Below are 26,978 nucleotides of genomic sequence, written 5' to 3' on the forward strand. Positions count from 1 at the left end.
CAGATATATAAAACTCAAGCTGTATGCTTTTCCCCAACTGTGCCTAGCTATGTGGATGCAGAAAGCCACCCCTACTGTTGTTATTCTATTTTCTCAGCAGTTCCTTAACATCCAAACTATCTTGATTTCATTTGAGTTTCAAATGATTCAAGGAAAAAAAAAAAAAAACAATTCTTTACTTAATCTTCTGAAAAGTCAGTGTGTTGGTTCTGGTATCCAGTCTAATATTTTCCTGCAAAGTAGAAAGCATGAATAAAGGTATTCTCTAGATACTTATCTAAGCCATCTGAGTCTGAATATATATTCCACATAGATAAAATAACTCATTTTGATGAAATTACTTTTGACTTCATGGTTTCCTAGGGGTTCAACAACATTTTAACTGTATTCTGGAATTCTCACAAATGTATTTTGTTCTGCATTGTTGTTAAATTTGTGTTTATATAAAGGAACTAGAAATTGAAATTTTATTCATTTGCCTTGATGTTTTTCAATTCCACAGCATGTTTTACATTTCAAATTGCTTTTTTTGATAGTATATAGAAAATAAATTGACTTTTGCATATTAACCATGTTCTAGGAAACTTACTATAACTAAGTATTAGTTGCAGGAAGTTTTGTTGCTGCTACTGCTGAGACATTTGAATTTTCTCCATATATCAACATTTTATATGCAAACAAGTGTTTGTCTATCATCAATCATCTAATCACATGAGTTTTCTTAGGCTGTCATAACAAAATGCAGCTAACTGGGAATAGTTATCACAAAAATATTTTCTTACAGCCATAAAGGCTGATGCCTAAGATGAAGCTACTATCAGAGTGAGCTCATCTTAGATCTTTTTCTTGGTTTATAAGTGGCAATTTTCTTGGTGTCTCTGCCTATGTTTAACTCTACACACCTGAAACTCTGGAGATTCTCTAGTCTTGTAATTTCTTCCGACAAACATCCTGATATACTATGAATTGTGGCCCACTTGATGTCCAGCTATAATTTTATTTCACCTTTGAGGACACTATCCAATTATAGTCTCATTACAAGACATTGGAGATTGGAGTGTTGTTTACTCACTGTTCTATTGCTGTGAAAAGACACCATGACTAAGGCTACTCTTACAAAGGAACGTTTTAGTTGGGGCCTTCCTTACAGTTTTGGAAAGTGAGTCCATGATCATCATGGTGGAAAACAGACAAGCATGACAATGAATCAGTAGCTAAGAGCTACATCCTGATCCACAAGAAGCAGGCAGAGAGAGACTGAGACAGCTGTAGCATTTTGAAATCTCAAAGCCCACTCCCAGTGACACAATTCCTGCAATAGGGCCACATCTACTCCCTCATGGCTGCACCTCCTAATCTGTCCCTAAACAATTCTACTCCATGGTGACAACATAAAAATTTTAAGTTATACAATTAATCTGCAAAATATTTGTTTCCAGTTCTTATCTTATTGTATCATGTAGAACTTTTAGTACAAGGTTAAACAGATGTGTTAAAATATGACATTGTAGCATTGTTACTAATTACATCAGGAGAGCTTCAAGTTTCTTTTTTATTTTTTTTTTTTTGGAGCTGAGGATCAAACCCAGGGCCTTGTGCTTGCTAGGTGAGCACTCTACCACTGAGCTAAATCCCCAACAGGTCCCCAGAAATCCGCAGAGATACCTCCACTGTAGACTACTGGCAATGGTCGAGAGAGTGCCTGAGCTGACCTGCTCTGGTGATCTGATGGCTGAACACCTTGGCTGTCATGATAGAACTCTCATCCAGTGTCTGATGGAAGCAGATGCAGAGATCCACAGCCGAGCCCCAGGTGGAGCTCCAAGAGTTCAATCCATGAGAGAGAGAGAGAGATTGTATGAGCGAAAGATATTGAGACCGTGGTTGGAGGAAGCACAGGGACAAATAGCCAAACTAGTGGAAGCGCATGAACTGTGAACCAATGGCAGAGAGATCCCATGGAACTGGACCAGGCCCTCTGGATAAGTGAGACAGTTGATTAGCTTAAACTGTTTGGGAGGCCCCCAGGCAGTGGGACCAGGACCTGTCCTTGGTGCATGGGCTGACTTTTTGGAGCCTAGGACCTATGCTGGGACACTTTGCTCAGCTTTGGTGTAGGGAGGAGGGGACTGGACCTGCCTTGACTGAGTCTACCAGGCTGGGCTGACTCCCCAGGGGAGACCTTGTCTGGGAGGAGGTGGGAATGGGGGTAGGTTGGGGAGGGAGAGTTTGGGGGTGGGAGGAGGGAGGATGGGGAAATCCGAGGCTGATATATGAAATTAAGTTAATTATAAGATATATATATATATATATATCTTATGTATATATATGTGTGTATGTATAAAAGAATAATGCAACTTATCTTATTTAAAATGCTAATTGTAAAATTGAGGTGTTCTCTTACATGAACATACTGAAAACTCTTTAATTTATTTTTATTACTGATGCTGAAGCCCAAACAGAGGGTCTGATGAATTGGGCAGGCACATCTTTAACTTAGTTCTTCTCATTGGCTTTTCTGCTTAGACAATCTCCATTGATGCTGGTTTTAAAAATGGAGAGCATCCTTTTTCCCATAGTTTTTGCTGACTTGTCCTTTTAACTTTAGTTTTTATGTGCAAATTGTGATTTTTTTTAATTTTCCTTTTCCTCGGGAAAATGAGTAAACTTTAAGCCCACAGCACCAACATTAGCCAAAACATAAATCTCCTTACTTTCAATCTTAATCTTTTTAAATACATTTTCCTCACAGACCAAGAAAAGTATCCATGCTTACCAACCATAAGCTCCCAGTTACCTTACAATGTGATCTCAAAGAGTATCTTTGGCACACAGCCTTTGATATGGAATTGATTGCACAAAGACTTGACTCATATACTATATTGTGAAATTTTTAAAGAATGAAGTGATCTATTCCTGTGCCTTTCATGCTACCAAAAACATGTTCAAATCTATTGAATAAAAATTAATCAACTAAATAAATGTACACAGAGATCTAGAGGAGTACATTTTAGAAAACTTTCTTTTTCGGTGGTTCATCTACTTTATATATTTAAAAATATCCCCATTAATAATTAACACAAGGCATTATTATGAAGGATCAAACAGAGGTAATGAGTACTCAAAACTTGCCTATGCTTCATCTTCTAAGTTAGTTCTTTGTATTCAGATTTGTATTTTGTGTGGCCCAAAGAACTTCACAATGCCTGGCATTCTCAAGAAAATTTCAAGTTAGTGTATGTAGTAAAGTTACTTACAGCTTCTTCTTCATTATTATTATTATTATTATTATTATTATTATTACTTTCTTGTAGAATACATGTAAAATACACATCAAGCTGAAGTTTGATGAGCACTTTATATGTTAATAAAGTGAAAAACAGAAAGCCAATATATTTTAAAAAGTAAAATTTGTCTCCTTGTGGATTATCCAGATTCTATGTAGGGGGGACAGAAGAATATTTGATAAGGTTAACATTAGATTAAAAGTTATTTAATAAATACAGTAAAGATTAAAACATTTTAAACACTATGAAACACACAATGATTGTGTGAAATAAAATGTTATTAGAGATGGGAAGAAGGGATGATGTATAAAAAGCTTCTGCTATTTCCAGAACATCTGTATGTCCAAGAATTTAAGAATTACTGGAGGGACAAATGTGTTGTATTTCAGGAATATGCACCATATATGGCGGATTACTAATAGCATTGTTATAATAGTTAGAATAAAAACTCATTGTTGGCCACAAAAAGTATGAAATCAGTATTTAAAATACTACTGGTGAAGGAGAAGAAAAATCAAAAAATGAATTTTTTCTTGTCTAGAAGTTTGCTTAGAGCATCTTTAACATCTTTGTTTCTCAGAGAATAAATCAGAGGGTTCAGCATAGGTGTGACTAGGGAGTAGCACAAGGAAGCCAGTTTACTCAGTTCAGGAAATCTGTCAGGGGTGAGATACATGAAGAAGACAGCACCATACAGCACACTCACAACACCCAGGTGGGAACTACAAGTGGAGAAGGCTTTCTTCCTTCCCTCTGTGGAGCGTATCTTTAGAACAGTGGACACAATATACATGTAAGAAACGACAATGACTAAGGCAGTGGGTAAGATAATGATGCCAGCTAGAGAAAAAGACACTATTTTGTGTATGGAAAGGTCAGAACAGGAGAGTCTCTGAAGGGGACGACTATCACAGTAAAAGTGGTCAACAGCCCGAGAAGCACAAAAAGACAAAGTGAATGTCATGCTGGTCTGGAGAACAGAGCTGATGCAACCACAGAAATAACAGCCTGCCACCAGCTGAGCACAGAGACGTGTGGACATGTGAACAGAGTAGAGGAGCGGGTTGCAGATGGCTATGAAACGGTCATAAGCCATGGCTGCCAGGAGAAATCCTTCAGCCACAATGAAGAGTGCAAAGAGAAAGATCTGGGCCACACAGCCTGCAAATGAGATGGACTTGCTCTCAGTCCAAAAGTTGCTCATGGCCTTCGGTGCAATAACAGATGAATAGAAGAGGTCGATGAAGGAGAGGTTGCCTAGGAAGAAATACATTGGTGTGTTGAGCCGGGGATCGGTCATAATAATGGTCATCATCCCAATGTTTCCTAGAAGGATCATGGCATACACAAGCAGAAACAGCAGGAAGAGGAGGATATGGAGCTCAGGGCCGACCCTGAAGCCTACAAGGATGAAGTCAGTCACTCCTGAGTGATTGCTTGTTCCCCTGTCACCCATGGAGGAGATCTGATGAGAGGCACAAGGCAAAATAAATAAACTCTTAGCTTGACCTTCAGGTTACAAACAGCTGCTACAGTACAGGGGTTTACAATACTGTTCTATCATCATTTGTAATGTTAGCCTCATAGGAATACTGTGACAAGTTGAATTCAAGCAAGTGATACAGAATTCCAAATACTAACTACATTTATTTCCAGTTCCCAAAGTGGCAGAATCAGGCCTTTACCCTGTGCATTTGATGCCTTTCATGTTTTCATTAGCACTGTTCTATGCTTTTCTTCCTATTTACATACTGACTTCAATATTATAAAGTGATATTGAGATGAAAGTACCCATATATTAAGAAATGGCATTCAGGAAGTTTAAGTGTTGTTTTAGAGATATTGTTGGCTTTAGTATTTAAATTTGGGAAAGCTTGGAGTTTTAACTTAAGAGTTTCAGTAGATATCACAAATGTGATTTTTTTAAAAATAGCTTGCACTATCCATTGTCCTATTTGTTCTAAAAACAAATAGTGGGTTACAAATATATAACTAATTGTAGAAATGTTTAACACATGTCCTAGTATTTGTCTACTAGAAGAAAGACTAGTACATTTTTTGATGTTATTGGAAATTGAACTTAGCATCTCATGGGTCATCCATATGCACTCTACCAGGAAGGCCAATGCCTTCCCATTTTACTTGCACTTTGTATTGAGGTCTTGCTAATTTCCTACTCTTCTCTTGAACCTGCTGTAAAGTCTAGAAAATCTTGTACTTACCTTACCTCTACCTCTTGATTTGTGTCTCCAGGCTCAATATTTTAATTAAGATTTTTTCCTGTATTTTTGATTCCAACATAAAAAGGGGCCTATAGCATATATACATGGTACTTTAGGATTAAAAACAGAAAAAATGATGCATAAGTATGAATAATTATTTGCCTTTTTTATTTCCCTGTATATGAATAATGCTAGTTCATTTCTTAGAGATCTCAAGTAGATTTTTTATATTCTTCTATTAATAAAGCAATCTACCCTTTTTTCAGTCTGTACTTTGCATTTTTTAGTTGGATAATTAAAATTACTACAAAGATTAATGTAGCATTTTATTATGCCAGGCATTTTCCTAAATGCTTCAGTCATATTCCTTTAATCTATAAGGCAATAAAATTAGAAGATAGTATTATATTTCATGTTTATAAATGAGGTACAAAACATATTAAATCTTGAAATTCATTTACTGTGGTCAGAATTGTAATTTGACATGAAGAAATATAGCTGTAGAATCCATGTTATTGGTCATTCTTAGGACTTAGAGTATACTGTACTTGTATTTTGATGAATGATTCCTGGTAATTAGTTCCTGGCTCCATGTTCTTGAATATTAAGTTAAACTTACTTATCTTTAATATGAATTTCCCTAATTCTTCATTTGGGGTCAAAATGTGTTTTCTAAAATTATCTTCATATTTTCTCACCTAACAGTAACCTACTTAAGACCCTCTATGACTCTTACTCCATATATTGTAAGTATAATATAATAGCATCAGGGAAATGGGAACTAATTAGTAAATATGAATCATATAGACATATTATGAATGATTATTGAATATGTAGACTCAAAGAAACTGAAAGTCTGTGTAATATCACAGTGAATAACAGGGGCTTTTGTGTGATATACACATAGGTTCTGTATCAGTTTCTCCCTCTTTTTAGCTGGAACCTTGGGCAAATTCCTTGGGCCACAGAATCTTTGTATGTAAAGGGAAGATAAGTTCTTTTGTGGACATAGAATGACATAGATAGATAAATCACATTGACAAATAATGGAAAAGTATTCAATAAATGATAACTGTTATTCCTTCCATCAGACTTCAGTATCCCCCAAGAAACAACAAAACAATTAGTGATTATTAGGCTGAAAATTCATAACATGTACACAGCTCTTTGTGATAAGCCATTCTAAGTTAAATACAGGAATCACAGAAACTATTAAAAGTTTATAGCAAGTGAAGACTACTTTAAGAAATTTATTTACATTAGCTGAGAATAAAATATGAGTATAAAAACAGTAGCACGATATGTTATTTCTACAGTTATTTTAAATGTTGAAAGTAGAATATTCATTAACTTAGTAAGTAATTAGGTATGCTAGATTATACTTCTCAGGCCAAAGAAAAGTAAGATATCTCAGTAGAGAAAGAGCCTGAAGTAGTCATAAAATAATTTTTAAAGCTACGTATTTTTTTCACTTTTCTTTAATATCTTGTCTACAGGTAAGAATAAATACTATTTTAATTTTCAAGATTTATTGCTATAAATTGATAATATTTATTGCTATAGCTCATTCTACATTGTGTTTTCATATTAAATTTTTAATATTACTCTCTCTTTGGCAATAGCTTTCTTGAGATCAATTTCAAGTGTTCTCTATATATTTACTATCACCATGGCACGCTGAGTCTAGAAATGGAAATTAATCATTGGAACACATATCTATCATGGCTAATCGGTAATAGCTGAATGATATGAGGATTCAGAATGAGGGCAATATTCAATAAACTTATGCTATGAATTAGATAGTTTATAACAACAGAAACATTAGTAAATTCTACCTTGTGAAAGGAATTCTTTCCAGAGGACCTAACAAACAAGAGTCAGTTTGCAGCATGTATAATTTGTCAAGTCTCAAATGTTGTAAAAGTTACTTTTACCTTGTGTAGGATGGTAGTTTTTCAGATTCTGTTAAAGATGAAACAGAATTATGATGCTCCCCTTTTTTATGTTGTTTGTTTTAGTTCCACAAATGGCAAACAAAAAGTTAATCTGTTGAAAAATTACTTTGAGATTAAGATTAATCCATTCTACAAACGCATATTCATTATCCTACTTTTAGAGTAGCACCTTTTTAGAGAAAAAGTGTCGCGTATGTTCCTTGTAACTTCATGAACTAAACTGCCCTTTAGCTGTTGAATTCTTGAAAATTTTCTGAGGTCTATTTCAGAAGAGAATAAAGTGAATTTTCTGTCAGAGTTGAGCTAATTTGGGGAATTGTGTTATGAAACTGCAAAAGGCAATGCAGCCTTCCTCTGCATCTTTGGATTCTTGTACACTTATAAGGAAGGGAGATTGGCTGTCATATGTAGATAAGTAAAGGCCCTGACCATATGGTTTCTCTAATAAGTCTGCCAAAGCTTAAAGCACAGTTATTCATGAGGGCTTTGGACTTGGAATAACAGGGCAATGTTTTCAGACAATTACAACAGTAAGATTTCTCTCACCCTCTGGGAGACAGAACTCCAGAGAGAGAAGGAATTTGTTCTGTGATCCAGAACAAAAAGTCAAGAGGAATACTGATGATCTAGAAGATTAAGTAATACAAAATTTGTATCAGATGTAAAATACAGAATTTTCTTTCCCTCTGTGAATCCTCTTAGGCTGACAAACAGGATCTTCTGGAAGGAAATTCTACAAAGAAAAGGAAACTTTCAGTTTACCTTTATGACATAAGTTTTTATAAGGAAGGGGAAACAGATAATAAAGTAACAAAATCTTGATCAGACACACAAAATTAATTTCTGTCCTATTCTGGAATTTCATTCACTAAAATGTCTCCCTGTTTTCAATTATGTCTTATGATAAAATATATAAAAATAGAGACTAGTGTATGGACAATGTCTAGCAAAGGCCGTCTAGCTCATAAGTGGAATTTAATAATGGCTATCTATATTTAAACTTGGGTTTACTTCTAAACTTAGTTGCCTGAAAGGTGTTTCTCCACCTATCATGTTGTCACATATCAGTTTAATGATTTCTCATCAATTGTATATTTTAAATGATTTTAGGATCTCTTCTAGTATTGGCAAAAAATTCACAATTTGTGTTTTAAAAACTGTGATGCTATAAATATATCAAATATAAACCAGGAAAATGAATAAGCAAAATGGAGAACATACTGGTACTCAGGGAGTCCTAATATGTACAGCTAGTCCAAAGCTCCTTCACATACAGAGGCCATAAGTTGACATCTGGTGTCTTCTATCACTCTCTAAATTCTTTCTTTTTTTATTTTTTACTTTATTTTTTTATTAAGAAACTTTTGTTCATTTTAAATACCAATCACAGATCTCCCTCCCACTCCTCCTCCTGCCCCTCCCCAAGCCTTCTCCCCCAGCCTACCCCCTAGCCCCTCCTCGGAAAAGATAAGCCCCCCCCCCATGGGGAGTCAGTAAAGCCTGGTACATTCAGATGAGGCAGGTCCAAGCCCTTCCTCCCTGCATCAAGGTTGTGCAAGAAGTCCCACCATAGATAATGGGCTCCAAAATGCCAGTTCATGCAACAGGCATAGATCCTATTCCCACTGCCGGGGTGGGGGTGGGGAGGTGGGGGGGCTTAAACAGACCAAGCTCTACAACTGTCTCACTTATGCAGAGGACCTAGTCCAGTCCCATGCAGGCTCCACAGCTCTTGGTCTAAATTTCATGAGTTCCCACTAGCTTGGTTCCTTTATATCTGTAACTTTCCCCATCGTGATCTTGATGCCTCTTGCTCATAGACTACCTCTTCCTTTTCTTCGACTGGACTTCTAGAGCTCAGCCTAGTGCCTGGCTGTGGATCTCTACATCTGTTTCCATCAGTTACTGGATGAAGGCTCTATGATGACAGTTAAGGTATTCATCAATCTAATTACTGGGGTAGACTAGCTCAGGCACCGTCTCCACTGTTGTTAGTACTCTAAGCTGGGGTCATGCTTTTGGATTCCTGGGAACTTCCCTAGCACTAGGTTTCTCCCTATTCCCATGATGTCTCCATCACAATATCTCTTTCATTGCTCTCCCACTCTATCCCTGTTCCAGGTTAATCATCCTGTTCCCTTATGTTCTCATCCACCATCCTTTACCCTCAATTCCCCCCCTCACCCCCAGTTTACTCAGGAGGTATCATTGATTTCCCCTTCCCAGGGTGATCCATGCATCCCACTTAGAGGCTTCCTTGGTACCTAGCTTCTCTGGAGCTGTGGGTTGTAGTCTGGTTATCCTTTGCTTTGCATCTAGTATCCACTTATGAGCGAGTGAGTACTTACCATGTTTGTCTTTCTGAGTCTGGGTTACCTCACTCAGGATGATATTTTCTAGTTCCATCCATTTGCCTGCAAATTTCATGATGTCATTGTTTTTCTCTGCTGAGTAGTACTCCATTGTGTATATGTACCACATTTTCTTTATTCATTCTTCAGTTGAGGGACATCTAGGTTGTTTCCAGGTTCTGGCTATTATGAATAATGCTGCTATGAACATAGTTGAGCAAGTGTCCTTGTGGTAGGATTGAGCATTCCTTGGGTATATGCCCAAGAGTGGTATCATTCAGTCTTCAGGTAGATTGATTTCCAATTTTCTGAGAAACAGACATACTGATTTTCAAAGTGACTGTACAAGTTTGCACTCCCATCAACAGTGGAGGAGTGTTCCTCTTGCTCCACATTCTCTCCAACATCAGCTGTCATCAGCGTTTTTGATCTTAGCCATTCTGACAGGTGTAAGATGGTATCTCAATGTTGTTTTGATTTTCACTTCCCTAATGACTAAGGATGTCGAGCAATTCCTTAATGTCTTTTAGCCATTTGAGATTCTTCTGTTGAGAATTCTCTATTTAGCTCTATAGCCCATTTTTCAATTTGGATTGTTTGGTATTTTGATGTCTAGTTTCTTGAGTTCTGTATATATTTTGGAGATCAGCCCTCTGCCAGATGTGTGGTTGGTAAAGATCTTTTCCCATTCTATAGGCTATTGTTTTGTCTTATTTACTATGTCCCCCTCTACAAAAGCTTCTCAGTTTCAGGAGGTCCCATTTATTAATTTTTACTCTCAATGTCTGTGCTAGTGGGTGTTATATTTAAGAAATGGTCTCCTGTGCCAATGCGTTCAAGGCTGCTTCCTACTTTCTCTTCTATCAGGTTCAATGTAACTAGATTTATGTTGAGGTCCTTGATCCACTTAGACCTGAGTTTTGTGCATGGTGACAGATATGGATCTACTTGTAATCTTCTACATGTTAACATCCAGTTATGCCAGCACCATTTGTTGAAGATGCTTTCTTTTTTCCATTATACAGTCTTGGCTTCTTTGTCAAAAATCAGGTGCTTATAGATATGCAGATTAATGTCAGGGTTTTCAGTTTGATTCCATTGGTCTACATGTCAATTTTTATTCCAGTAACAAGTTGTTTTTACTACTATAACTCTATAGCAGAGCTTGAGTTCAAGGAAGGTGATGCCTCCAGAGGTTACTTTATTGTACAGGATTGTTTTAGCAAGCCTGAGTTTTTTGTTTTTTGTTTTTTTCATATGAAATTGAATATTGTTCTTTCAATGTCTGTGAAGAATTGTGTTGGGATTTTGATGGGGATTGCATTGAATCTGTAGATTGCTTTTGGTAAGATTGCCATTTTTACTATGTTAATCCTACCTATTCATGAGCATGGGATATCCTTCTATTTTCTGATATCTTCTTCACTTTCTTTTTTTGGGGACTTAAAATTATTGTCATACAAGTCTTTCACTTGCTTAGAGTTATCCCAAAGTAGCTGAAAGTTTTTCTGTGCCCCGCACAGTCCACAGCTGCTTAGACTCAAGTAAACACACAGAGGCTAATATTAATTAAAACTGCTCAGCCATTAACTCAGGCTAACTATTGACCAGCTCTTCCACTTAAATTTAGCCCATTTCTGTTCATCTATATGTTGCCACGTATTCTGTGGCTTTACCTGTGTGCCCTCACATGCTGCTCCCTGGGACGGCAGGGCTGGCATCTCCTCACTCTGCTCTTCCTCTTGCCAGCATTCCTTGTCTGCTTATGCCACCTATACTTCATGCATAACTACTGGCCAATCAGTGTTTTATTAAATCAGTATACAAAAGCATTATCCCACAGCACCCCAAGGTATTTTATTTTATTTGTGGCTATTGTGAAGGTGATGTTTCTCTGATTTCTTTCTCAGTCCATTTATCATTTGTATGTAAGAAAGCTACTGATTTGTGTGTGTGTGTGTGTGTGTGTGTGTGTGTGTGTGTGTGTGTGTGTGTTAATCTTGTATCCTGCCACCTTACTGAAGCTGCTGAAGTTACCTGGGGTCACTTATGTATACTATCATATTGTCTGCAAATAGTGAAAGTTTGACTTCTTCCTTTTTAATTTGTATCCCTTTGATCTCCTTTTGTTGTCTTATTGCTCTAGCTAGAACTTCAAGTACTATATTGAATAAATATGGGGAGAGTGGACAGCCTTGTCTTATTCCTGATTTTAGTGGAATTGCTTTGATTTTTTGATTTTTTTTCTCCATTTAATTTGATGCTGGCTGTTGGCTTGCTGTAAATTATCTTTATTATGTTTAGGCATGTTCCTTGTATTCCTGATCTCTCCAAGACCTTTATCATGAAAGGGTGTTGAATTTTGTCAAATGCTTTTTCAGCATCTAATGAGATGATCCTGTGGGTTTTTTTCTTTCAGTTTGTTTATATGGTGGATTATTACATTGACAGATTTTCATATGTTGAGCCATCCATGCACCTCTGGTATGAAGCCTACTTGATCATGGTGGATGATTTTTTTTTAATGTGTTCTTGGATTTGGTTTGCCAGTATTTTATTGAGTATTTTTACATCAATGTTCATGAGGGAGATTGTTCTGTAATTCTCTTTCTTTGCTGCATCTTTGTGTGGTTTGGGTATCAGGGTAAATGTAGCGTCATAAAAAGAGTTTGGCAGTGTTCCTTCTGTTTCTATTGTTCAGAACAGTTTGAAGCATATTGGTACTGGCTCTTCTTTGAAATTCTGGTAGAATTCTACACTGAAACCATCTGTTCCTGGGCTCTTTTTGATTGGGAGAATTTTAATGACTGTTTCTATTTCCTTTAATGTTCTAGGTTGGTTTAAATTGTTTATCTCATCTTGATTTAATTTTAGTATGTGGTACCTATCCAGAAAATTGTCTGTTTCTTTTAGATTTTCCAATTTTGTAAATACAGATGTTGCACAAATCCTAAATTGTCTTATAATAAAAAATCTGGAGCCAGATATTTAAGTAAAACCTGAAAGATCAGAGACTTTTAGCTCTCTTTTGTTCTTTTGAACAAGCCAGTAGAGAAACTTCTCACCTTGCCAACTCTATGAATCCTCTGACTGAATGTCTTTGAAACCTCAGGTGAAAAAGCTCTCAGCCAAAAGGCTTCAACCAAAAGGCCCTCTAGTTCTTGTCTCCTCATGCTGTATGTGCCTTACAAAGATGCAGATGGATCTCTGCCTCCTGAATGCTAGGATTAAAGGTGTGTGCCACAACCACCTGGCTTCTGTATTTAATCTAGTGGCTAGCTCTGACCTCTGATCCTCAGGCTAGCTTTATTTGATACACATATATCACCACATACAGGTTTTTGAAATATAACCTGATGATTCTCTGGATTTCTTTCCTTGTTGTCTGTTGTTATGTCTCCCTTTCAATTTCTGATTTTGTTAATTTGGATATTTTTCTCTGCCTTTTGGTTAGTTTGTATAAGGGCTTGTCTATCTTGTTAATTTTCTCAAAGAACCAACTTTTTGTTTCACTGATTCTTTGTATTGTTCTCTTTGTTTCTATTTTATTGATTTCAGCCTTCAATTTGATTATTTCCTGGTGTCTATACCTCCTGGATGAGTTTGCTTCTTTTTGTTCTAAAGATTTCAGGTGTGCTGTTAAGTTGCTAGTGTGAGATTGCTCTAACTTCTTTATATGGGCATTTTGTGCTATGTCCCATAAGATTGGGTATGTTGTACATTCATTTTCATTGATCTCTAGGAAGTCTTTAATTTCTTGCTTTATTTCTTCCTTGACCCATTAGTGATTCAGTTGAGCATTATTCAGTTTCCATGAGTTTGTAGGCTTTCTGTAATTTGTGTTGTTGTTTAAATCTAACTTTAAGCCATGATGGGCTGATAAAACACAGGATGTTATCCCAATTGTTTTGTATCTGGAGAGATTTGCTTTGTGACTGAATATATGATCAATTTTAGAGAAGGTTCCATGGGGTGCTGAGAAGAAGGTATATTCTTTGGTGTTACAGTAGAATGTTCTATAGATATCTATTAAGTCCATTTGAGTCATAACACCTGTTAGATCTCTTATTTCTCTGTTAAGTTTCTGTCTGGCAGACAGGTCCATCAGTGAGAGTGGAGTGTGGAAGTCTCCTACTATTAGTGTGTGAGTTTGATGTGCGATTTAAGCTTTAGTAATGTTTCTTTTACATATGTGGGTGTTCTTGTATTTGGGGCATAAATGTTCAGAATTAAGACTTCATCTTGATGGATTTTATTGTGATAAATATGTAATGTCCTTCCCAATCTTTTTTGATTGATTTTTGTTTGAAGTCTATTTTGTTAGATATTAGGATAGCTACACCAGCTTGTTTCTTAAGTCCATTTGATTGGAAAGCCTTTTCCCAACCTTTTACTCTGCAGTAGTATCTGTCTTTGAAGTTGAGATGTGTTTCTTGTATGCAGGAGAAGGATGGATTCTGTTTTGGTATCCATTCTGTTAGCCTGTGTCTATTTATAGGCAAATTGAGTCCATTGATATTGAGTGGTATTAATGACCGGTGATTGTTAATTCCTATTTTTTTTTTTTTTGTTGGTACTGTGTGTGTGTATTTTCCTTATTTGAGATTGGTGCAGTGGGATTATCTATGGCCAGTGTTTCCATGGGTGCATTTAGCTTCCTTAGGTTGGAGTTTTCTTTCCAGTGGTTTCTGTAGGGCTGGATTTGTGGATAGGTATTGTTTAAATCTGGTTTTGTCTCCATCTATGGTGATTGAAAGTTTTGCTGGGTAGAGTAGTCTGGGCTGGCATCCATGGTCTCTTAGTGTCTGCAAAACGTCTATTCGGGACCTTCTGGCTTTTAGAGTCTCCATTGAGAAATTGAGTTTTATTCTGATGTGTCTGCCTTTGTAAGTCACTTGGCCTTTTTCTTTTGCTGCTCTTAATATTTTTTCCTTATTCTGTATGTTTAGTGGTTTGATTACTATGTGGCAAGGGGACGTTTTTGGGGGTCCAGTCTATTTGGTGTTCTGTAAGCTTCTTGTATCTTCATAGGCATTTCTTTCTTTAGGTTGGGAAAGTTTTCTCCTATGATTTTGTTGAATATATTTTCTGTGCCTTTGTGTTGGTATTCTCCTCCTCCTTATATCCCTATTATTCTTAAGTTTTGCCTACTCATGGTATCCCAGATTTCCTGGACATTTTATGTTATGACTTTTTTGGCTTTAGTGTTTTGGTTTTTTTTGTTGTTGTTGTTTGTTTGTTTTTGATTGATTAATTTATTTTCTCTATCATATCCTCCACTCCAGAGATTTTCTCTTCCATTTCGTGTATTCTCTGGGTTATGCTTGCATCTGTAGTTCCTATTCATTTACTCAGATTTTTAATTTCTAGCATTCCGTCAGTTTGTGTCTTCTTCATTGCTTCTATTTCAATTTTTAGGTCTTGAACTGTTTCCTTCACCTGTTTGTTTTTTCTTGGTTTTCTTTTTTTTTTTCATTTATTTTATAATTTAATTTAATTTTACATATCAGCCACAGATTCCCCTGTCCTCCCTCCTCCAGCCTCCCCCCCCCCCATAATATTAAAGGAACCAGCCTCAATATTATACATCCCAGGGGCTCAGGAGAGAGAACTACTAATGGAAAGGTCTAAATTCAGGAAATAGAATCTCAACACACCGAGCTCTATAGTCCACTTGCTTTAATTCCTCTGTCATAACATCCTATATACACAGCTTCAGTTCTGTTCTCGTGCCTAGTTCCTTTCTTGCCTGATTTCTCTCTGTATCTACTGCTCCTTCTTAAGTTCCATCTTAATTCTCTCATCTTAATTCTGCCTCATCTAGGTCCTTCTCATTTTGTTCTTCCCCATCTAGCTCTTCCTCATCTTCCATCTCATTCCTCTAGTACTCTCTTCTAGTCCTTCAATCTAGTTCTCCCCATCTCGGTTTGTTCCTCTCAAGTTCTTACCCATCTAGTTCTTCCATTCTCTTTTCTCTTCTCTGTCCTATGCCCTGGAAGTCCCAGTATGTAAAGGGAGGGTCTGAGCTAAAATGTATAAAGGTATTATTTAATGTCCACCTGACTTAGGTGGTGTCCCCTTGTGGAATTTACCTTAAGTCAGGAGACTTGTATGTGGGCTGCTATCACTGTTAGTCCTTGAAAGTTGGGCGCCCACCTGGGCGGTGTCTCCTTGTGGAATTTAAGTCAGGAGACTTGCACATGGGCTGCTATTGTTAGTCCTCAGAAGTTGGGCGCCCACCTGGGCGGTGCTTCCTGTAGTCCTTGAAAGTAGCTAAGGGAGATATCTGATTCCAGAGAAAGCCTTTCCTGAGGCTGTTCTCCAAATTCCTGAAATGTGGATGTCCAGAGAGTGATTAGTCCACACTGTTAGCTCTTCTTAGGGAAAAATCAATTGGGAAAACTATGAAGGCACACATGATTTTCATAACAGAATACAACTCTTATATAACAAGCCAAGTAACACCAAAAACTCCTTGGGATTTGGCTTCCTCTGGAGGAATTCCCTAATTTCTCCAGGTAATGACTTTGCCATAACCAGCTGAGTTCTTATGATATATTCCTGCGGCCCGCAGCACCTCCCCCCACCCAACCCCCCATTCCCATCTCCTCCAGGGCAAGGACTCCACTGGGGATTTAGCTCAGCCTGGTAGATTCAGTCCAGGCAGGTCCAGTCCCCTCCTCCCTTCACCAAGGCTGAGCAAAGTGTCCCTGCAGAGGCCCTAGGTTCCAAACAGCCAGCTCATATACTAAGGACAGGTCCCAGTTCAAACTAATCAACTGTCTCACTTATCCAGAGGGCCTGATCCAGCTGGGGGCTCCTTAGCTATTGGTTCATAGTTCATGTGTTTCCACTAGTTTGGCTATTTGTCCCTGTGCTTTTTCCAATCATGGTCTCAACAATTCTCATTCATACAATCCCTCCTCTTTCTCGCCAATTGGATTCCCGGAGCTCCATCTGGGGCCTGGTGGTGGATCTCTGCATCCGCTTCCATCAGTCATTGGATGAGATTTCTAGCATGACAGTTAGGGTGTTTGGCCATCTGATCACCAGAGTAGGTCAGTTCGGGCTTTCTCTCAACCATTGCCAGTAGTCTATAGTGGAGGTATCTTTGTGGATTTCTGGGGACCTCTCTAGCTCTTTGCTTCTTCCTATTCTCATGGGGACTTCATTTATCATGGTCTCTTTTTCCTTGTTCTCCCTCTCTGTTTTTGATCCAGCTGGGATCTCCCGCTCCCCTAAGCTCTCTTTCCTTCTACCCTTACCCTCCATTAGTCCCCACCCCCACATCCAGTTTGCTCATGTAAATCTCATCCATTTCTCTGTTGTTGGGCAATCCCTGTGTCCTTCTTAGGGTCCTGTTTTCTAGGTAGCCTTCCTGGAGTTGTGGGTAGCAGTCTAGTTAGTTACCCTTTGTTTTACAACTAATATCCTCCTATAAGTGAGTACATACCATGTTTGTCTTTCTGAGTCTGGGTTACCTCACTCAGGATGATTTTTTTCTAGATCCATTTCCTTAGTTTTATTGGCTTTCTTTAAAGTATTTATTGATTTCTTCCATTTTTTTTGTTTGTCTTTCCTCAATTTTTTAAGGAAATTTTTCATTTCCTCTTTAAAGGCCTCTATCATCTGCATAAAGTTTTTTTGTTTTGTTTTGTTTTATGAGACAGGGTTTCTCTGTGTAGTTTTGGTGCCTGTCCTGGATCTCACTCTGTAGACCATGCTGGCCTCGAACTCACAAAGATCTGCCTGTCTCTGTCTCCTGAATGCTGGGTTCTAAAGTTATTTTTAAGGTTGCTTCTTCTGCTTCTTCTACGCTGTGATGTTCAGGCCTTGCTGTTGAAAAACCACTTGGTTCTGGTGGTGCCATATTACTCTTTATGTTATTGTATTATTTTTGCACTGGCATCTACTCATTTCTTCTTCCAATTGGAGGGGTCTGTGTCTGAGGGAGTTGCTCTTGGTCCAATCTGTGCTGGCTATATTTATGTCTCAGGGAGCCACTCTTGGTCCAATTGGAGGAGCTCTTGATTTAATCAGAGCAGATTCTGTGTCTCAGGGAGCTACTGAAGTTGCAGGAGGAAGGGTAGGTTTGGAACAGGGAGTGGGTCTTATAGATTGCAGGGTCCAATGGGGGTATTGGTGGGGATGCCTGCCCACAGGAGCCTTTCCTGCTGGCTTGCACCTGGGGCAGTGATAGGTGAAAATACAGGGGCATGGGTTTTGCCCCTGGAGGCCTAGGTCCTAGAGACAGCTGCCATCCCATCTTTGTTTTCCTGTCTGAATAGGATCAGATGAAATCTCTTGCAGTTTGCATTTCTCTGATGGATGTTGTATTAAAAAAAATTATTGCTGTGATAAAATTTCTCAACAAAAGCAATGCTAGAAAAGATTGGCTTACTTTAGCTCACAATTCAAAGTTAAAATTACACCTTTGGGAAGAACGAATGATAGCAGGAGCTAGAGGTTATTAGGAATGTTTCATCCACAGTCAAAAAGCAGAGAAGATTATTGTTATCAGAGCTTTCTTTCTCCTTTTTATTCAGAAGATCTCAGACCATGGGGTGCTGCTACTGCAGTAAGTTGGATCTTCTCATCTTATTAAATATATTCTAAATAGTCCCTCTTTCCTAGACTGTCTTAATCTAGATAATCTGTTACTGAAATACACATGGCTTGTCTTATAGATGATTATAGATCTAAGTTGGGAATTAATAGAAAACATTACAGCCAGTGTGGTTAAAATATTTTTTCATATTTTTTTGGCCATCTGCACTTCATATCTTGAGATGTCTATTCTTTTTATTATCCCGCTTGATGGCTATGTTTTTTGATTTCTCAAAGGGGTTAATTATTTTTTACTTTTGCATAGACTAGATATAAACTCTCTGTCAGATGTGTAGATACCATAGAATTTCTCACACTCTCTAAGCTGTCTGTTCACTTGATTGTTTTAGGCACTCTGTAGAAACCTCTTAATATCATGAAGTCCTATTTGCCAATGTGCACTAGCTTTGTTTTCTATGCAATTGGTTTCATTTTCCTGACAATAATTTACTAATTAATTAATTTAATTAAACCACTGGGTCTTGGTTTAATACTGTGTTCATTCAGCAGAATAATTGTACCAGGTTCTTCCTTAGGGCATATGACTTTTCTTTTTTAAAATATTTATTTATTATGCATACAGTGTTCTGCCTGCATGTATGCCTATAGGCCAGAAGAGGGCACCAGATCTCATTACAGATGGTTGTGAGCCACCATGTGGTTGCTGGGAATTGAACTCAGGACCTCCAGAAGAGCAGCCAATGCTCTTAACCTCTGAGCCATCTCTCCAGCCCACATATGGCTTTTCTCGGCACAGATTCTTGGCCTGATCATGATGCCAGGTATGGATTTCATCTCATGGGCCAGGTCTTAAATCTAATCTGAAAATTCACAGGGTTCACAGATGTATAAGAGTGATACACATTCTCTCCCTTGGTAACATGCATAGCACCTTCCGGCACAATGGAAGCTAGCTAATGGAGATGAAGTTTCCATGTGAGTACCAGTTTTATTTCTCGATGTTGTATGACTCAAGTATGTACTCTCTTCTGCAATAGGATCTTACTGTCAAGTTATGAAATGGAACCAAGAGCATTAGCAATGGTCTGTAATGTTTAGGGGCCTTTGGGACCTCTCTGGCCAGGAATTGTTAAGACATAACCCCTTTCTGGCATTATTATATATATATTTTAGGCCACTCTATAGTAATAGAATTTCTTAAGATTTTTTGAAAGGACTTTAGTGGTAGTTATCCCTTCCTGTATTCCCTCTTCTACCCTGCCCTTCTATCCTCTACCTCTTTAACATTTTCTGTTCCTCTATTCTTTTTTACCCTTTGTTTCCAGGTTTCTATCTAACCTCCCTTGAGTGTCATCCTTGCTATAGCCACTTACTCTTTCCCAGTTTTGATGGGTATGCCAAATAAAACAAAACTATCTAAAGATTTAAAGCTAACTTTCACAGATTAAAAAAAAAAAAATGATGTGTTTTCTTTCTGGGTCTTGAATACCTCCCTAAGAATTATTGTTTCCAGCTCCATTCATTTATCTATTGATTTTATGACTTTGTTTTTTTTTCATATACAAGATCATAAAAGAAATTATTTGGCTCATAAAAAGACTTTACCTTTGAAGTATAAGTATAGAAGGAGAAGATTACTACATACAAAGCATGTAGTAATGTATTTGATAGTTTAATAGGAATAGTTTTAATAAAATCATAGAATAAAATTTCCCAAACCTAGAGAAAAAGATGCCCATAATGGCAGAAACACCTACATAACACTAAATAGATGAGCAGGAAAGAAACTCCATATGACATAATATAGTTAAAACATTAAAAACACAAAATAAAGAAAGGCTATTGAAAGCTGCAAGAGAGAAAGATCAAGTCACTTATAAAAACAGGCCCATCAGAATAATTACTGATTATTCAGTGGAAAACTTTTAAAGCAAAAGGGCCTAGAAAGGGCCTAAGTCATGGAAGACAATAGTTATCAACTCAGACTATTATACCCAGCAAAAGTATCTATTAAAATTAGAGAAAAAATACAAATATAAATATTAAAAACAGGTCAAGGGAATTTATGACAACTAAGCTATCTTTACAGAGTATACCAGAAGGAATACTTCTATATGAAGATAAGAATAAACACATCCAAGAGGTTCACAGGGCAACAGATAAACAATCAAGACAGGTAATCAAAGTGATCTGAATAAAAATCACAAAATCAACAAAATGAGAGGAGTTAATATACATTTTCCCATAATACTGCTAATATTAATAGTTTCAGTTCCATAATGAAGAAAAACACAGACTAATAGATTATATTAGAAAATAAGATTCTTCCATTTTATCTATTTATTCTTTGTTGATTATTTTTTGTAAGTGAAATAATATTTTAAACTTTTAAAATATCTGTTTGTTGTACAAATTAAAGATTTCAATATAAATTTTTCATGTATCTATTACAAACTTTGATGAAATTCATTTCCCCACATTATCCTTTCTTGTTCACCCCACTGGTCTACTTCTTCCTAAACAACCATTCTGTTTTCGTGTTGTGGATTTTTTAGATATAGATTTTGTTATTTGTATGTGTCTGCTTGTTTCCCTTTACTTGACGATCTTCCAGTACCACCATTTTCCTGCCAATAGTTTATACTCTCAATAAATCTGAAAAGAAAGAATCTGGGATACAGATAGAGTTTTAAAATTATGAATGCTAAAAGTATTGATAATTAAGAAGTAAAAAGGAAAAGGTGGCAAGGAAGGGTAAGGAAGTTAGAGGAACATAGAATGAGAGGAGTACATGGGAGAGGGAAGAAGAGATAACATTTAGGGCACAACCAATAAAATCAGCATGGAGAAAGAAAAATATCAATCATAAGGCCAGATCAAAGAAACTGAAAGCCACAACAAAATTAAAAGAAGAATCAAAATGATTTAAAAAAATATAAATGGATTCTTAATTTCCTTCCAATTGTCCCTTGGAGCTTACTCTTACATTATCTATAATGGCTGCTTGTCTTTTTGAGTCTAACATGTTAGCGCATAAAATGTACTTGCAGTCTCTGCTCAGTCTGCCTTGAGTTGAGTGGAATTTTTTTTTTTTTTTTTTTTTTTTTTTTTTTTAGATAGGGTTTCTCTGTGTAGCCCTGGCTGTCCTGGAACTAACTCTATAGCCCAGGCTGGCCTTGAATTCACAGAGATCTGCCTGCCTCTGCCTCCCAGGTGCTGGGATTAAAGGCCTGCGTCACCACCACATGGCATGTTGAGTGGAATTGTTATGTAGATGTCCTACACGTGGAGGTCCCACGCCACCCCATCCCCTGACTCGTGCTCCCCCTCCCCCACCAAGAATTCCTAGTAGTTAAAAGAGTGTTAACTGGGGCCCTGAGGAACCTCCTTTAGTATTGACATTCAGTGCTATCCAGAGTTCATTTCGGCACTCCTCTGCACATAGGCATTTTCTGAGTTTCCAATGCTGCATGCTTTTTTACTATATTCTCAAGTTTATCTACATTTGAAAGTTTAAATCCTCATTGTCTGCCAATCTCTTGGGCCCACACTAGCTCTTGTGGTGGTCATTGGCCTAATGAGTGGTGCTTAGCAAGAGATACTTTGGGGTAGACATAAGAAAGAAGGGTCAGCCAGGTGGTGGTGGCACAAACCTTTAATCCCAGCACTCGGGAAGCAGAAACAGATGGATTTCTGTGAGTTCCAGGCCAGCCCCAGGAAAGGCACAAAGCTACACAGAGAAACCATGTCTCAAAAAATAAAATAAAACAAAACAAAACAAAACAAAAAAACAAAAACAAAAAAAAAGAAAGAAAGAAAGAAAGAAAGAAAGAAAGAAAGAAAGAAAGAAAGAAAGAATGGTCTTTTGCTATCCCTATATAATATTTCAGTTACAAAGCTTCTCACAGAATGGTCTCATTCCACCAAACTGTTTTGTAGGTTTGAGAAGTAGTGAACCCATTCTACAGGGTCTGCTTGGCATGCAACTTGACTTTTGCAAAGTGCCAGATAGTACACCTAAGCATTTCCTTGGACTTTCTGTCAAAAAAAAAAAAAAAAGTATATAACATAATATGATTTTTTGTAAATGCATTATTAAAGAAAAGAAATAATGTCAGTAAAGACTTGTGTACATATTCATGTCAGATACAATTCCATCCTCACTTATCTTGTCTCTCTGCCTCTTCTTCCCTAGAGGTACCCTTTTCCCCACAGCAATTCTCTTTCTCCCTCATTCATATTTTCTTGTCCTTTCAATGACCAATTGTTAAATCTTCTTTTCCTCTGACACATGAATTCCTTTCTAGTTTTCCATCTACATTTACTCTCACTTAAGTATACACAATTAACATTTAGACACTAGGATCTATACATGAAAGAAAATGTTTAATGCTTGTCTTTATAAACCTGGGTTACTAGAATATTTTTCAATTCCATACATTTTCCATAATTTAATTTTTCTTTATAGTTGAAGAAAATTCCATTTTTACTTGTACTAGATTTTAATTAACCAGCCATCTGTTGATGGACATCGTGGTTGATTCTATTTTCTTGTTATTCTGAACAACAGCAAATACAATGGATGTGCTAGGATGAAGAGTCATCCTTTTCTTTTTGCTGTGGTAGAGATTGTAGCCCTCTCTATCATTTCCCTCAGTGTTCTATTTTAAAATTTGTTTCCCCTAAAACTCAAGTTCAGCAATTATGCATTTAATTTGATCTCTATTATTTATTGTTGCCTAATATTGCTGACTCCTTTGCCTTTTGATATATCCCATGTCTTCCTGCAGCCATAAATCTGATTGGTTTGAGATTTGTGGAGATATAGAGTGCTTGATATAAGTAATTTAACATCTTCCCCTGTCTCTGAATTGATGTATCTTGATGCCATTCTCATAGTCAATGGTCTTCTGTAGCTATTTACTTTGTAGTTACCAGGGTGATTACATGAAATATCCTACATTAATAACCAATTTTAGTTAATGGTAACTGAATACATAAAATAATTTATAATTCACTATCCCCTATATATACATATTCTATATTATTGTTATAAATTACATCATCTTATAATATATTTATTATAATATTCATAGTACATTTTGTTGAAATTTTATGCTTTGGGTTTTTTAACTTCTTTTTTTAATAAATAATTTTTTCTTTATTATTATGTGTTTTAAATTTTATACATCAGCCATGGGTTCCCCTGCCCTCCCCCCTCCTGCAACCACCCCCACCTTCCCCCCAGGCCCTCCCCTCCATTCCCATGTCCTCTAGGATCAAGGCACCCCTGGGGATTCATTTTAACCTGCAAGAGCATGAATTGTTGAATCCAAGATTGCAAAAAGCACAGGGACAGATAGCCAAACGAATGGAAGCACATGAATTATGATCCAAAGGCTATGGAGCCCCCAGCTGGATCAGGCCCTCTGGATAAGTGAGAACATTGACTAGCTTGATCTGTTTGGGAGGCAACCAGGATCTGTCCTTAGTGCATGAGATGGCTGTTTGGAACCTTGGGTTTTTTAACTTCTATCATAGTATAGTTTTTGCAGAAGCAACTGTGGTATTTATAATATCCTATGTTTTCCAAATTTGATTCTTTAAATGTGATCTCTACTCATTCTTCCCAAGGCAGAAGTCATGAACAAACATAATTTCTCAAAACTGAACTGAACTTATCTGGAGATGTATCACACCTAGAAAAAAAATGAAACTGCTCTTTCTACTCTTTTCAATGACTATATTCAAAAATGTCCTGTTATACTTTGTATAGTCACATTCGTGATACTGGAAGATAAATCTTGAGCATACAAATGTGAAAAGATCACCATTTATTTCTTTGTCTTATGTTGTTACAGAAGATAGTGCAAGAAATACAAGATTTAAAAGGTATACCAAGGTGGGACATCCTTCCTTTGGCCCTAATTTCTTATGATTAAAGGTGACATTAACTATAGGGTACACACACACTCATGTGCTCACTAGTGTCAACTGAGGAATACCCCCTTTGTTGACTTATGATAGATAATTTGTGTTTAATGTTGTTACTAGGTTTTGTGTTTGCTTTGTAGTACAGAAGTTCAAGCTCAGAGCCTCCTTCATGCCAGACAGGCATTCTACCACTGAGCTGCAACCTCAGTTCTGCTCACTTACTTTTTAACTGTTCACTTTATCACCATTAACACTCCTGCAAGTTCAAAAACTAGAAGACACATTCTTTTTTGAGTCCTGTATAATTAATCAGTTAATTTTTCTATATATAATCCATGTAGCTTTTAAAATATACTATTTCAAAACAGACATGTTTTCAATGCAAGTAAATATTGGGACTCCTGACCAGGCAAAATTCCTGGCCATTTAAATTCTTCTGATGCATTACCTAAGAGGACTTTCACTGATACCAACCACTGGTCTGCAGAAATTTTACTTGGTGTTTTCTTAGAATACTGTTGGCACAGTTATATGATTATTAATTATTTGTCTAAGGATTTAATTCATGAATTAATTTACAAACTCTCTAAAAAGTAGAGTGGCTTACTGCTATGTCTACCATAATGCCAAAATATTAACATGAGTATTCACCAAAATTTATGATATAAATAATTATGTCTATGTAGATTAAAGAGTAAATTTTAGAATATGTTCTATTTTAATGGCTCAACTACTTCTAAACCTTCATTAAGTATTCTCTAGTAATAATAAAAAAAATGAATTATAAACAATCAGATGGAGAGAAGGGTCACTCAAAAGTATTTTCAGCTTTTTAATCTTCTAATTTGGTTCATTGAAATAGAATCGAGTAACTAGCACTGTCTCAGAGCTCACAATGCCTGCAGTGCTTAGGGACAATTTCCCAAGTAAATATGTATAGAAAAGGATATTTATATTTTGTTTCTTCTTATTATAAGTTCTTTCCTGAGTATAAACTATTTGATAAAGCTGAAATATAATAACTAATTAAAAGTACTAATGAAACTATAAATTATAAAAAGTTTTATTTTAAAATAACTTATCATTATAAGTTGCCTACAGGTGGAAAGACAATGAAAAAGATAAGTACTAGATAAATTATTAAGTGATTAGAATGAAACATTAAAATATTGTTCAATACTATAATATATATACTGATTCTGTGAAGTAAGCTGTCATTGGAGATGTGAGAAGGGAGCATAATCAAGAATGACTTTCCAATGTCCAGGATGTCCAAGATTTCAGAGAAGAAAATATGTAACATTTAATAAGGGTTTGCTACATACTAATAGCATAAGACAAGAAAATATTGATTATAAGAGGTATGAAATAACACTCAAAACACCACTGGTAGAGAGGAAGAACAATTAAAGACTGATTTTTTTCTTGTCTAGAAGTTTGCTTAGAGCATCTTTAACATCTTTGTTTCTCAGAGAGTAAATCAGAGGGTTCAGCATAGGTGTGACTAGGGAGTAGCACAAGGAAGCCAGTTTACTCAGTTCAGGAAATCTGTCAGGGGTGAGATACATGAAGAAGACAGCACCATACAGCACACTCACAACACCCAGGTGGGAACTACAAGTGGAGAAGGCTTTCTTCCTTCCCTCTGTGGAGCGTATCTTTAGAACAGTGGACACAATATACATGTAAGAAACAACAATGACTAGGACTGTTGGTAAGATAATGATGCTGGACAAGGAAAAAGATACTATTTTATGGACAAAGAGGTTAGTACAAGATAATCTCTGAATTGGTCGAATATCACAGTAAAAGTGGTCAACAGCCCGAGAAGCACAAAAGGACAAAGTGAATGTCATGCTGGTCTGGAGAACAGAGCTGATGCAACCACAGAAATAACAGCCTGCCACCAACTGAGCACAGAGACGTGTGGACATGTGAACAGAGTAGAGGAGCGGGTTGCAGATGGCTATGAAACGGTCATAAGCCATGGCTGCCAGGAGAAATCCTTCAGCCACAATGAAGAGTGCAAAGAGAAAGAGCTGAGCCACACAGCCTGCAAATGAGATGGACTTGCTCTCAGTCCAAAAGTTGCTCATGGCCTTCGGTGCAATAACAGATGAATAGAAGAGGTCGATGAAGGAGAGGTTGCCTAGGAAGAAATACATTGGTGTGTTGAGCCGGGGATCGGTCATAATAATGGTCATCATCCCAATGTTTCCTAGAAGGATCATGGCATACACAAGCAGAAATAGCAGGAAGAGGAGGATATGGAGCTCAGGGCCGACCCTGAAGCCTACAAGGATGAAGTCAGTCACTCCTGAGTGATTGCTTGTTCCCCTGTCACCCATGGAGGAGATCTGATGAGAGGCACAAGGCAAAATAAACAAACTCTTAGCTTGACCTTCAGTGTTACAAACAGCTGCTACAGCAGGCTTTAAAAGGCTGTCAGTAATTTTAGCTTCAAAATACTTCAACTTAAACTGAATTCAACCAGCTAGTGTAGACTCTATATATTATTTTCAATTTAAATTTCTGAAATTGGAATAATTTAGCATTTCCCTTAAATATGTTATACAATGCCTTCTTCCTAAAATACCTGTCATATTTACTGTACCACTGATCCAAACATTCCTTTGCTATTGTATACATTAATTTCAATAT

General features: G+C 36.9%; 2 protein-coding genes across 2 annotated transcripts; both read right to left on the reverse strand.

The window, feature by feature from the left end:
• Window positions 1-3,801: 3,801 nt before the first annotated feature.
• On the reverse strand, window positions 3,802-4,776 carry LOC118570923 (olfactory receptor 9K2-like). The gene has a single exon (XM_036169656.1). The coding sequence runs from the start codon at window positions 4,741-4,743 to the stop codon at window positions 3,802-3,804; it is 942 nt and encodes a 313-aa protein (XP_036025549.1). The 5' UTR covers window positions 4,744-4,776.
• Window positions 4,777-25,723: 20,947 nt separating this feature from the next.
• On the reverse strand, window positions 25,724-26,698 carry LOC118570837 (olfactory receptor 9K2). Its single transcript, XM_036169486.1, has one exon. It carries the CDS (start codon window positions 26,663-26,665, stop codon window positions 25,724-25,726), a length of 942 nt encoding a protein of 313 aa, XP_036025379.1. The 5' UTR covers window positions 26,666-26,698.
• Between the last annotated feature and the right edge of the window lie 280 nt (window positions 26,699-26,978).

The sequence above is a fragment of the Onychomys torridus genome, chromosome 20, assembly GCF_903995425.1.
Source record: "Onychomys torridus chromosome 20, mOncTor1.1, whole genome shotgun sequence".
Classification (NCBI taxonomy): domain Eukaryota; kingdom Metazoa; phylum Chordata; class Mammalia; order Rodentia; family Cricetidae; genus Onychomys; species Onychomys torridus.